The sequence below is a fragment of the Sminthopsis crassicaudata genome, chromosome 3, assembly GCF_048593235.1.
Source record: "Sminthopsis crassicaudata isolate SCR6 chromosome 3, ASM4859323v1, whole genome shotgun sequence".
NCBI classification, from domain to species: domain Eukaryota; kingdom Metazoa; phylum Chordata; class Mammalia; order Dasyuromorphia; family Dasyuridae; genus Sminthopsis; species Sminthopsis crassicaudata.
Window position 1 is genome coordinate 515,091,903 of NC_133619.1, and position 14,330 is coordinate 515,106,232.

The 14,330-nt window shown below is 37.7% G+C and overlaps 1 protein-coding gene across 8 annotated transcripts in view; it reads left to right on the forward strand.

Annotated features, from left to right (window-relative positions):
* Positions 1-14,330, forward strand: part of EMSY (EMSY transcriptional repressor, BRCA2 interacting) — a 112,529-nt gene that overhangs the window by 73,833 nt on the left and 24,366 nt on the right. For all 8 annotated transcript variants that reach the window (XM_074304118.1, XM_074304117.1, XM_074304120.1 and 5 more), the window contains 5 exons: positions 2,728-2,883; positions 4,099-4,140; positions 7,182-7,336; positions 10,199-10,771; positions 11,753-12,250. In XM_074304118.1, coding sequence (XP_074160219.1) covers positions 2,728-2,883; positions 4,099-4,140; positions 7,182-7,336; positions 10,199-10,771; positions 11,753-12,250 — 1,424 coding nt within the window. The remainder of the gene's footprint in view (positions 1-2,727; positions 2,884-4,098; positions 4,141-7,181; positions 7,337-10,198; positions 10,772-11,752; positions 12,251-14,330) is intronic.

The following is a 14,330-nucleotide window of genomic DNA, read 5'->3' on the forward strand; positions in this document are numbered from 1 at the left end:
AATGGAGCAACTCTATATTCCAAAACATTGAGGAGCCTGTCTAGTGGGTATTGGCTTTAAGATAGTTGTTATTTTTAATCAAGAGGAATGGAGAAGTAGGAATGGAGGGTCTCCTCCCCTTTCTTCTGATGTTATCTGAACCATTTTGAAGTCTTAAAACTGTGTCCATAACAGCCTCTGCCCCATAACCTGGGCTCATGGTGGAGAGACACTGCAGAAGCTTGGTTAGTCCTACCCCTTCCTAAGATGTGTGAAGCCTATTTGATTGATGGTTTCCACTTGAGATCTCAAGCATAAGGTACGTCCTTTCTTGCCAAGGTCATTCATCCCCTTGTTGGAAAGTTCTGATTGTCAGAAGATCGTTCCTTACATTGAATTGAAATCTATGTTTGTGTCTCTTCCCTGTCGAGAATGAACTCCTTAAGGGTACAGGAACTGTTTCATCTTGGTCTTTGTGGACAGCATCCAGTGCATTGTGAGGACTTGTTGATTGGTTCATTTCCCCCATTGTTCTAGAACTGCCCTCTGGGGTGATGCAGAATAACTCTTATTCCTCCTGTGCACATAGTAACTTGTTGTTAGACTCCAGTTTCTCTGTATTTTCAGGTTATGGCAGAGAAATTATATTATTGATATAAACACTCTTCTGGATATATACAGTAGAACTTTGATAAAGGAGGTCTTCCAGTAGTTTGAGTAGTAAAACCTTGTTCAGTTATTAAAGTTCAGTTACTTTTAGTGTGGCATCAAGTTACACACACACACACACACACACACACATTTTCACCTGAGTCTGGTGAATGTTATTATAAAGAGGATTCTCTGTCTTTCCTAAACATCCAAGTCTTTTGAATTAGAATTCTGTGGATTAGTTTAATGTAGCTTGTATTCTTGGGCTGCCATAAAATCTCTTGATGCCTCCTTGTGGCAGCAGTCATTCTGTCTTTTTGAGGGCTGTGGCCATGGTCCACAAGTTCTTATAGGGCCTGTCATGTTAGAAAGACTGGGAACACGAACCTGACAATAAGACTGGGTATGTTGGGGAGTTTGTATTTGGCCACAACACTTCACAGAAATTGTCTTCTGAGCCTTAGAATGCCATGTTCTGGGTCACAAGAGAGTTGTAATTGAGGAAACCCCAGGAATGGCCATATCATTTAATTATTTATTGTTTGTTGTTTACTATCTGTTTATAGACTGGCTTCAAATTCTTTGCCTAGAATAAGACATAATAACTTCTTATCTATTCTGCCCTACTTGACACAATCCTTTTCACTAATTTATTGATTTCTCCCTATCTCACTTAGCTCTACAGCATTCCTAATCCAAATTCATAAGCACAGACTTAAAAGATAAAAACAGCTTACCTTTGTATAGTGCCTATATACCCACTGTGAACCTTGGTCCTTTACATATGCTGATCTTTACCGTAAAGTTATGATGTAATGTGAATAACATTATCCCCAGAGAAACTGAGTCTACTTAAGGACAGAGCTAAGTCAGACACAGCTCTCCTGACTCCAGTGGATGTTTTCTTTGCTTTGCTTTCTTATTATACAAAGTCCAGTGGATGGACCAAGGTAAAGGGGAACATACCTTTATCCTTTGAGATCTTCTTCTCCTTTCTTTTCCTGACTGCCACTGTATCTACAAAACTTGGCAGTACAGAGAAACCTGCTATTTTTAATTGTATGTTTTCATTCATTGACACATACTATTATGTGAAAAACTAAGTTGTTATTCATTTATTTTTGAGGCTGGTTTTTATGTTTTAGGAAAACAAATCAAAATAGTTCCCTTAGATTAAGACCAATTCAAAAAGTTGTGGGCAGACGTAAATTTCATTTATTTGGTCCCCAGGATTTTAGGCAAATAAAATCAGAAGCAGGCACCCTAGGAAGAGCTAAAAAAAAAAAGAAATCACAGCAGATTTTGTCATGAGGTGTGCTTTTGAAAAACCAGAAGCAGTCCCATAATGTCTTAGAGTTGGAGTAGGTTTCAGTTCTTCAAACTATACCTTAAATAGAAATATACTCTGTGATATCCCTAGCGAATAGTCTTCTATACACTACCTGAAGTTAAGTGTGAGTGTAGTGAAAAGAATTCTGTGTAATCAAATAACCTATGTTAAAACTCTACCTGTATTCCTTACAACCTGTATGATCACTTAACTTGACCTCGAGCCTCAATTTCCTCATCTGTAAAATGAGGATATTGTACAAAATTGCCTCTTAATTTATGACCCTGTGATCAGAGGGGAACTCCTCTTTACTTCCTCAGTAGCCTATTACATTTTTGGATAACTCTTACTCTTAGATTGCTAGGAAGTTTTTCATTATGTTGAGACTGCATCTGCCTCTTTATAACTTGTACTAGTTTGCCCATGATAGTGCTTGAATACTTGAATCAGTGTTCATATTCTCCCTAAATTGTTGTTCCTCTAAACTAAATGGCCCAGTTTCTTCAACATAATGAGTAGTAGTAGCAGGAGTACTAGATTCAGAGTTACAAGACTTGATTTCCAACCCCAGCTTTGATACTTGTTAGCTAAGGTGATGTGTAAAAATCATTTCTGATCTCTGTGCTTCAGGATCCTCCTTATTCTATCCACTGAATAGTTTCCAGGACTTTGCGCTAGAAAATTTTTGTTCCATATCCCCAGGTGCTACTCTAGTTCGGGTATTTGTCTGAACTGCAAATGAAATTCCTTCTAACTCTCTTGAACAGTGAAAGAGAAATTGGAATCCAAACCAAGACAAGCCACTATTGACTTGAGTCAAATGGCAGTTCCTATTCAAATGGCCCAAGAAAAGCGGCGCTCTCCTGAGAGTCCGTCAATCGCTGTGGTGGAGTCAGAACTTGTCACTGAGTATATCACCACTGGTGAGTGACAGAAAAATCATACCCCAAGGCTGGAAAAGCACCTGTTTTCTTTGAACCTGCCTCGTGTTCCCTTTTACTATAAATCTGTGGAAATAGGTTTTTAGCTCTCATTGGACTGGAAGTTCCTCAAGAGCAGGGTCTGTCTACATTTATATCCCCAGTACCATACACATAGTCAACACTAAAATGTTTGTTTAATTGTGTTTTGGGATTTCATGGTATTAATGATTATTCTGGAGGAAAGAAGGATAAATATTCATGTATTCCTTCCAGGATACTTCCAGTGCTTGTTTATATCAGTTTTAGAATATCTGGAAAGTACAGATAGTATGTTAATATAGTTTGTGAGTAATATAAGATTGCAAGATGATCATAAACAAATTTGGGGTCATAGATGCAGGGGAAAAATAGTACAATGAGGTTCATCTTTTGAATCAAATATTTTATTATTGTTATTGAAAAACAAATCCTAGCTAGCACAGTTATTTAATATATAAAGGAGAAATCTGGATAGCCACAATTCTCCCTACCTACCCTAAGGGTTATGGTGGAAAGAAAATAAAATATTTGATTAAAATGCATTTTAGCAGCAAAAAGACTAATGAGATTTTTGGATGGCATATACAGAAAGGCTAAACAGGAAAGATAATACAGCTTCTTTTTCCCCTTCTCTGTTGAGATCACACCTGGAATATTGCTTTCTGTTCTGAACACTTCATTACCCCAAAGGTTTGTACAAATTGGAGGGAGTTCATAGAGTAGCAATGTGAATAATTAAGGGGCAAAATGGAATAACTTATGAGGCAATATTTAAAGAATCGAGTCTGCATGTTTTTTTTTAAGTGATGATTAAGGGAGAACATAAGCTTCTAAATATTTGAAGGATGTTAATACTAAAGAAGGAAAGGAATTACTTGGCATTATTCCAAAACCTATAATTAAGAATAATGGGCTGAAATTACCCCAAGGAGAAAATCTAGTAAAAACTTTTTTTTTTTAAATATAATAATAAAGTAAATAAATAATGAAAAGACTGTATGCTAATCATAAAGGGAAAGGTGAATTTTTTGTAAAGCCTTCTCTTTGGAGACATTTAACATCAGACTTGAGAAAACAGTAGCAGGCATGCTTGGGGATCAGTCTAACTACTTGGGGAAGAACTAGATGACATAATAGTAAAGATAGAAAATGTGATTTTTTTTTTTTTTTTCCCAGAACGCACTGATGAGGGAACAGAGGTTGCTTTTCCCCTTTTAGGTAAGTAGTATACTTTTCTCTTAGTCCCATAATAGATGAAAAATGGTGGTGTTAAAATAGATATTTTGTATGGATACATTCTATCTAATTTGATTAGATAAGAAATAATGAACTCCCGAAGAAAGGAAGCAAGATATACTGTGAGTAAAGAAGTAGAAGGCATTTTCAAAAATGAACATTGTCCATTTTGAAAGAAGCTATCATCACAATATTTAGATTTAACAAATGCATGTTAATTAACAGAGTAAGCCTTCTACATGGCTCAATTAAAATCACTCTCGTTTCCTCTTCTCCTTGTTTCCATACTCGCTTTCCCCTTATTCGTCAATCATGGCCAAATAAGATTTGTTAATAAAGCATCTCGTGGTAATAGTAATAGTTTAAATTTATATAATATCAGCTCATGTTTGTGTTATGCTTAATAATTTGCAAAAAACTTTCCATACAACAATATTGTGAGGTTATTAGCACACAAATGTGGCATCTAAGGCTTAGAAAAGTTAATAAGAGATTTTTGAGGCAGCTGGGTGATGTAGTGAATAAAATTCTGGACCTGGGGTCAAAAAGACTTGAATTTAAATTCTGACTCCAACATTCCACATTGTGTGGCCCTATACAACTATTAGCCTCTATCTGCCTCAGTTTCCTCAATTCTAAAATGGGAATAATAATAGCATCTCTCTCCCATAGTAGTTGTGAGGATTCAGTAAGTTAACATCTGTGAAGTGCTCTGCAAATCTTAAGAGTACTCTGGAAGCAATAGCTCTCATTGTCACACAGTAAATGTCAGGACTGGAATCCACCAGGTCATCAGACTCTATCTCTTGATTCTTTTCACTGGGCCTCTTGTCTTAGCTCATGTTTTTATAACATTTAAAGTTTATGTGAGTCTATTCTTCTTAACAACTCTGTTGGATACAGGGAAGATTCTGAAGCACAGAGATGGGAAATGATTTGCCCATGTCACCTAGCTAGCAAGTATCAAAACTGGGATGGGAAACCAAATCTTCTAACTCTGAATGTAGTGCTGTTACCACTACACTAAACTGCCTCTTCTTTATCTCCTTCAGTGTACTTCCTAGCCATTGGTACTTTTTTTCTTTGTCTCTCCTGCCACATATGTACTAAAAGTTATTTTTAGAGGGGTTAATAATGGTTTGGATAGAAGACACAAATATGCATTCCATTTTATCTTATGGTTTTATCAGAAGTATACTCTATTTTTTCCCACTTCTTTTAATATCTCCTGATGTTTCATTAGAGATATTCATTAGGGTAGGCTGCTTATTTTTATATATGCATGACAGTAGTAGTATTTTAGAAGAGTTTTTGTTCTGATGCAAACTCTAACCCAGATATTTATTTTGCGTTGAGGACATAAGGCTATGACAGTTTTGGTTAAATTGCATAAATTTAAAAATATGTGTACATCGCAGTGAAATGTAAAATTCTGCTATGTTTATTTAAATAAGAAAGTAAAAGCAGTAATCATGTAGGCTAACAATTTTATATGGTATAAAGTTTTTGTATGCCACTAATATAAAATGTACACCTGTATTTATATGGAATATGTAATAAGGATAGATTAACTCTGTTCTCATTGTGCTGGAATCCTTGATAGGTTTCAGATTTCAATCTTAATGTCATAAGAATGGGATTTTCTACATTAATTTCCTTTATGTTTGCCTCCCTCCGAGATATCCCAGCATGACCTTTCTAAGAATAAAACCAGTGCTGTGTTTGTGTATGTGTATGTGTGTATATATGTAAGAGTGTGTGTGTGTATGTGTGTGTGTGTGTGTGTGTATACACATAAGCATGCATACACACACATATACATATATAGCAATCTGGGCACTCCTACCATCCGAATATAGATGAAATAGAAAAAATTACGAGCTTTTTGTGTACAGAAGATCTCTAGCTCATACTTGGCCCACTCTGTCTCCTGGCTGATTCAGAGCACTTTTTCTATATCTTATGAAATATTTCTAAAACCCACAGAACAATTATTTTCAAATTTTTAAATCAAAAACTGATCAAAGAAAATAAATAGATCAACATCTTTTGATGTGAACTTTTAACTTATTCCTACTACTGCTTTAACAAACTTCTTTTCTTTAACTTATATTTTCAAATGAACTTTGTCTGGGTCAGAAGAAAAAAACAATTCATTTTCTGCTGTTTCACATCTCATTTATTTTTTCCTATTTGTATTATGGCTTTCTAGTTTCCAGAGTGCTTTTAATGCCCATTTTCTCATTGGCTCCTCACAATAGCTTTTTAAAGAAATCAGGGCAGGCATCGTTTGTTACTCCTGTCCTGTCTAGAATAGGAAATTGGGACTCCAGGAGCCTAAGGGACAGGTGTAGGCCATTTCATTGATTAAGTGGGTGAGCCAGAATTCTGGAAGGAACCCAAGACTGGCATTCTGAGGGTCTTGGTTGGAATCCTAGCTCTTTCACTTACTCTTTTTGTGGCTTGGGCAAATTACTTCTTTTCTCTGTATTTCTGTTTCTCCTCTCTGTAAAATGAGGGGCTCAGGCTAGATGATCTCTGAGGACCATTTCAGATTTAAATCCTCTGATCCTATATCTAGAAACCAGATCTGACTCTTTTAAAGTTCCCTGTTCTCTCCACAACACTAGGATGATGTCTCACTTCTTCAAGAGCTCTAAGAATGCCAAGCAGTATCATGCTGAAGTCAGCTTGGAAAAACTTCCAACTATTTCAGAGTTAAATTTGGAATGAGTGTTGAGAAAGTTAAAGCACCTATATAGCTCCACACTAATCTTGGAAAACATTCAGTTTAGCAAGTACTTAGCAATATGGGACTGAAGTTCTCAATAAGATGAATGGAATAAGCCTCATTGAAAAAATTGGAGGAATGATCATTCAAACATCTATTCTCCCAAGCTAGGAACACAAAGGGCCTTTCTTTCCTTTGCCATGTAATCTCATGTACATTTGCTTAAAACTACTAGTGATTTCAGATACTGTGGTTATTTCTGAAGAAATACCATTGCCTACTGTATTTGCAGTTAGCCATCGTTCCCAGCCCCATCAGCAGTCCTCCCAGCCCCAGCGGACTCTGCTTCAGCATGTGGCCCAGTCTCAAACAGCTACACAGACTTCGGTGGTGGTCAAGTCCATCCCTGCATCATCTACAGGCGCCATTACCCACATCATGCAGCAGGTTGTAACTACCCCCTTATTCCTTCTCTTCCATACCATCTGCAACTAATCCTTCCCTGTTTTAAGATTTCATCCTGCTTTAGAATCACTGTCTTCAGGTATCTGAGAAGTTATTTTTTTGAAAGAGGGATCAACTTATTCAACTTAGCCAAGGAAAGCAGCACTAGGAGCAGTATGTGGAAGTTGTAGGGCAGCTCAGTATAAGGAAAAACTTCCAACTAATCATTGCTGGGCAAAATTGGAATAGGCTGATTCATGGAGTAGTCAATGTTTTGTTACTAGAAGCTGACAAATCAGAGGCATCTTGTTAGGGATGTTGTTCTAGGGGCTTGTGTTTAGGGAGATGGGGAAACAGAACAAGATGATCTCTGAGTTCCCTTCCAGCTCTAAATCTATGATCCTACAACCTTTCTATATCTTTATATCTGTTGTTCTGTTTGGAAAGTATAAATGATTCAGTAATGTCTATAACTCATAGAATAGTTATTTCAAAAGAGAGGAGGAGTGATGGAAGAGTTGACTTTCCTAAAAATAAATAACCTGAAAATAATTAGTAGTTGAAGAGTCTTCTCTGCCTAGCAGTGAGTTTTCATATTTTAAGGAACTGTTGCTGCTCAATAAATCTTATTTTCATGAAGTCCACTCTGATGACCCACATATAATCTGATAACCTTATATTTATTTTACTGTTATATATTTAGAGGTGAGTAAAGTTCTAAAACATAATAGCATTTGGTTTGTCTGATAGTCTAGCTGTTTTTTGTAATTGGTAGTTAATCCTTGTAACACAGTGGTGGCATGTGCCTATCATCCTGGCTACTAGGGAAGCTGAGGCTGGTAGATTTCTTTAGCTTTAGGAATTCTGAGCTGCACAAGCTAAACTGATCAGTTGTATCACTGCACTAAATCAGGCATCAGTATGGTGAGTTTCCAAGAGCAAGGGACTGTAAGGTTGTGTGAAGTAGGATGAATCAGTCCAGATCAGAATTGGAGCAGCTTAGGGCTCTTATACTGATTGGTGCTGGACTGAAGTCCATGACAGGCTAACCAGCCAAACTAACTTGGACAAGATGGAAGAACCCGTTTTTTAAAAAGAAAAAAAAGCATTGTCAAGTTTGGTGACCACCAGGGGAGAAGTAACTCAAAATCAAGGAAAGGAGGGACTAAAGAGAAACGTCAAGGTGTTTTTCAGATAAAATCTTCCATTTTTATCAGAATGATAATTAACTCTTGAGAAAATAGACAGATGCTTTATTTTTACAGCTATTTTGTCTGATCCTTGACGTTGATACTCCAAGAATTATTCCTGCTTTCAGAAAAGGAAACTGAGGCTCAAATATGGGGAATGGTTTGTCTAAGGACTTTTAGAAAACATTGAGAGGCAGAGTTTCCTGATTTTAAATTCACTGCTTTTTCTACTATACTGTGCTGCCTAGCATTGGTGGTATACACTGCAACATCTATTGTTCTAATATGAATGCAAGGGCTTGATAGGTGTCTTCTTGTTAGGATCACAGAATGATAGTATCACCTGCTGTAGCTTATCATAATTGCAAATAAGCTACACCAGAGAAGGAAAAAAACAAACTCCTTAGAAAAAATAAAGAAGCAGCCTTGGACTTGAAACTGTATTGTCAAAGTAATAATAACATTTAACTCTTACAATGTCAGTGCTGAAATGGATCTTAGAAACTCTAATCGAGATCTCCCCTTTTTGCAGAGGAGGGAGACAGCTTCAGGAAGGGAAAGTCAGAAAATCAGAGTTGGAAGAGGCCTCAGAGATTGTCTAGCATAGTTCTTGCTTGACTACCTTCTACAGCATTCCTAGCCAGCTATTATCTGCTGCTTGAGTGACTCTGGTGATGGTGAAAGCCATGACATCTTGAGGCAACCTGTCACACTTTAAAATAGCTCTGATTATTGTAAGGTTTTCCTTACATGAATCCTAACTCTGTCTCTCTGCAACTTCTACTTATTTTTCCTAGTTCTGCCCTCTGGGGCTAAACAGAACAAATCTAATCCCTTTTCTCCATGACAACCCTTAAAATGCTTGAAGATGGCCCTCACAACTCCCCGTTAGTTTTCTTTTCTCCGTACTAAACATCCCCAGTTCCTCCAACTGATCCTAGGACATAATTGCCAGTTCCCTCATCACTCTGATCATCTATAGTCTCCAGCTTGTCACTGTCCTTCTAAAATACAGCATCCCAAAGACTTGCCCAATTTCATACTGGCAAAGATATGCATTTCAGTTAAATACAGTAAGGGATGCAACTTGAAGTAAAGAAAATATAGGCTGATCCCAGCAGAAATTATGATTTTTCTGACATAACTGGGACAGTTTCCTTCTAAAACCATACTTTTTTTGAAAGATCATTTTATGACTTCTGAAGATCTCAAATCTTGGACAAATTTTGAGTGATTCTCTTAACCCATTACTTTGAGGGCTTTTATACATTTTGTAGTAATGCAACTTGAACAAAAAGATTCTTCTGTGCCTCTAAAAAGGGTACAATAGAGGGGTACTTGGGCTCCCAGAGACAGTGCCAGTGGTATTCAGGCTCTGGCAAGTTCTCACCAAGCTGGAGTTTGCTTATGAGCCCAGTAACAACCTGTGTCTGTTGTTGGAGGAACAAGCCTAGCTGAGGGTAGAAGGCTCTTCATCAGAGGGTTCGCCAGCAGAAGATGAATCTTTTTGGCCATAGCAACTCATAAGACAGCCCAATAAGACTTCTAAAGGGTTGCTGTCTGCATCAGCAGAGGACACATCCATAATGATGAAATCACAGCCTTTTTGAAGCTGAAGAAGTGGCAGTGCAGGTGCTTTTATTGCTTCTAATTTGTTCCTCTCCCTTCCCCCTAGGCATTAAGCAGTCATACAGCTTTTACCAAACACAGTGAGGAGCTTGGAACTGAAGAAGGCGAGGTGGAAGAGATGGACACTTTAGACCCTCAAACAGGTCTGTTTTACAGATCAGCCTTGACTCAGTCACAAGCCCCCAAACCACAGAAGCCCCAATTGGAGCCAACTCAACTGCAAGTTAAAACCCTTCAGTGCTTCCAGACTAAACAGAAGCAGACCATCCACCTACAGGCTGATCAGCTCCAGCATAAACTTCCACAGATGCCCCAGCTTTCCATCAGACACCAAAAGCTCACCCCCCTTCAGCCAGAACAAGCCCAGATCAAGGCTGAGGTACCGCACACCCCGCATCACCCAGGAGTCAAGGAAAGGCAACTGCCCCCACTAATGGCACAGCCCCAACAGACTGTAGTACAAGTTCTGGCTGTGAAAACCACACAGCAGCAGCAGCAGCAGCTCCCCAAACTCCAGCAAGCACCGAATCAGCCAAAAATCTACGTGCAGCCCCAGCCCCCACCCTCACAGGGCCCCCTGCAGCTCCCTGCAGCTTCTGAGAAACAGCCGGCAAGCCAGGTAACGGAATATTGATAGCATGCAAAATTAGCCTGCTCTTTCAAGGAAAAAGTGAAAACACCACGCACGGCCCAAGCATGGTAGCGGGGCTTTCTCCTGGCAAGAGGAAAAAAAACGCACAACCTCATTGCGCTGGTAATACTTGTCCTGCCTGGAGGTTGGAAGTAGGAAAGAAATGTACTCATTAATATAGGAAGAAAAAAAATTGGTAGCGCACAGAACTTGATTTTTTTTCAGTTTTTGTTTTTGTTTTTGTTTTTGTTTTTGTTTTGTTTTGTTTTGTTTTTTTAATGAAATTACTTCAACATTGACCGACAATGCATGGCATCCATGTCCCTAATTATTTTTATTTTTGTTTTTTTTAGGTATAAAATTATTCATTTCTATGCCCACAAATTTTTATTTCTGTGGCAATAAAGCTGAGTACACTGCAGTCTCTTAAGGATCTCCATTGTATGTCTTCCTTTGTAGTTTACATCACCATCTAGTAAAATATGTCTCCTATTTTGCAGAAGCAATATTACATATGGGCAATCAAAAAAAATTAGACTGAGAAAAATCAGTGACTTTGGCATGATTAAATCTATATATTTTTTTTAAAAAGGCAAAATTAAAAATTAACTCTTCTCTTGCCCTTTATTTGAAAAGGCCAAAATGTGTACATATATAAACATATATGACATTATTTTTAAAGGGGACAATAGTGTTCCATTTGGGGATGTAAATCCCAAAGGAAAACGAGGCTGCTATGACTTTTTTTCCTGTTAGAAGCCTTGGCTGGCTATTCAAGGGATATTTCAACCTCTTCCCTCCTTCTCCAGTCTCTTTTTTAAAAATATTATCCTTATTTAAAACACTGAGCTTCAAACTGTCTTCCTCGTGTCACAAATGTTTATTTTGCCATTTTGTCCAGGTGATATTGATTAGGTTTAAATCAAAGAGACCTAGCTGTAACACACAAAAACCAAATTTGATTTTCAGGTGGAGCAGCCAGTTATAACTCAAGGATCCTCTGTTACAAAGATAACCTTTGAGGGGCGGCAGCCTCCCACTGTTACAAAGATAACTGGTGGCAATTCTGTGCCTAAACTGGCAGTGCCAGTGACAGGCATATCTCCCATGCAGGCATCTGAGAAGACAGCAGTCTCAGACATTTTGAAAATGTCTATGATGGAAGCTCAGATTGACACAAATGTAGAACATTTGGTAGTGGATTCCCCCAACAAGGCTATTGCCACTAATAAACTCCCTGGTGAAGCTGACTCGTCACCCTCTACCCAGATGGTGGCAGTAGGGCTGGCGACTTCTACTCCTCAGCAACAGAAATGTAGAGAGTCCTGTTCAAGTCCTTCTGCCATTGGCCCATCTTTAACACGGAAAATCGAAGCACCAGGAGTACCTACAACAGGCCAATTCATACGTATTCAGAATATAGGCCAAAAGAAAGCTGAAGAGAGCCCTGCAGAAATTATTATCCAGGTAAGATTTGGCAGGAAAGTGAGAGAGTCTGGGGATGTTTGAAGAATGGTTGTGCATGTGTGTTAGAAAGTTGCAGAACCACCTCTTAAATCATGGCATTAAGAAGAAAAGAGAGAGTGTTTTTAAAAAAAATTATGTGATGAAATTGCTTTTTAGGATAACAGTGAAGATGTCATTTAGTTATAAACCCTCTTTCTTTAAAAAGATCAACAAAACTTGTAGCTGTTACCTAATTCCCACAGTACTCTTGGGAACTGAGGACTTTGTTTTATATAATTAGACACTTAGCCATCCATCATACTTATTTCAGCTTGTTTCAGCAAGTTGATACTAATATCAGCCAAAAAAGCCCTAATCTCTAAGACCCCCAGAATGAGAATTAAATTACATGCATTTTTCAAATAACCATTACCTTAATTCTTAGCTTTTTTGCAGTTCTTTATAAGCAGAAATGTCATTTAACTGATCTGGAGAATAAATGAGTAGGATTCTAGAATCCCAGAATCAGAAACTGTCTCAAGGCTTATCTAGTCTAATCGGTTATCATTGCATGAATATTCTTGTACAACTTTTCTTGACAAAGGAAAGTGTGAGCACCTTCAGTGTTGAAAGATTGTGATATGATTTGTGAAGAAATGCTGCCTCTGAAGGCAGCCAATCATTTTTTGGCTAGCTGCTGTCATTAGAATGTGCTTCTCTGGAGCTAAACCCCACCTCCTTGGAACAGCTTCTCTTGCTCATGGTTTTGCAACCCTGACTTTTACCAAAATATATGCTCTGCTCTAGGACAACCTAATAGACATGGGAAGACAGCTGTTACTTTACTTTGCTTACCTCAAGGGTGCCTTATAACATATTCCCCAGTTCCTTTAGTTGTTTCTTACATGAGATGGTTTTCAGTCCCCTCCCCATTCTTGCCTACTTCCTTTGGATGGACCCCAATTTTAACTCAGAAATTTCTGTTATACCCAGAACTAGCCATAAAATATTTTTGTTTCAGTTCTAATTGTTATATTAACTTTTAATTATTCTTGAATGGCTATCTTTTGATTCTTTACTTTAGGCATTATTTATCATTGTACAGTGATTGTAGATTTAAGAGAAATAGAAAAGGCTGAATGTATACAGGGGTGTGTGTCTGCAGGAGAGAGAGAATGTAGGGGTATGTGTATAAGTGGGGATGGGAGGAAGCAATCTCAATTTTTGATGTTACTTTGTTTATTTTCTTTTGATTTGTAGCTTTATAGCTCCTAAATTAGAATACCAAAGGGTCATTGGTTCATTGGATTTAAAGTTGAAAGAAACCTTAATGATTATTTTACAAATGAGGAAACTTAAGTTTCAGAAAGGGCAAGCCAGCCACTAAGTGGCAGAGTTACTATTTGAGTCCAGGTCCTCTGACTCCAAAACCATTGTTCTCAGAGGGCATAGAATAAGTAAGAGTCTAGGAGTATTTAGTCAAAGATTGGATAATGAATTCTGGTTAATTAAGCTTTTAGAGTAAAGTCAGCCATAGTTATTCACTCTATGTCATACTCTATGATGAAGTTGTAAGACCTTCCCTTCTTATTGTTCTTCTGGTCCTTGCCCACCATCAGTTAGTTTGTGAAAATACTAATGGTATAGTTCAAGAAAAATGGAACAAAGTAGGTAAATGGACCATGGGGTAAATAAGACTCATAATTTATTTTAAAATTAAATAGAAATGATTTGAATTATCCACACTGTTTTCACCTCTCTGTAATAGCAGATGTTTTAAGGAGCTTTATGTAGCAGATAGAGGACTATGCTGGGAGTCAAGACTTAAAAAGACTTTAGTTGTGGCACAGTTCTAGCCATGCTACTCCTACTGGACAAGTCCTTTCCCCACTTAGCTCCTCTGTTTACCTTTTAAAAGCAATGGGGTTAAAAAAGGGGGCTCTGTGGTCCCTTCCAGCTCTTAACCAATCCATGAATTGGCTTCAGTTTTCATAGGGATATTGATGACATATACTTACAGTCTCTGTAAATAGTAGAATCACCAAATTAGAATTCAGTAAAAGATCCTTAAGGATTAATGAAAGATATTTATTAAAGCACT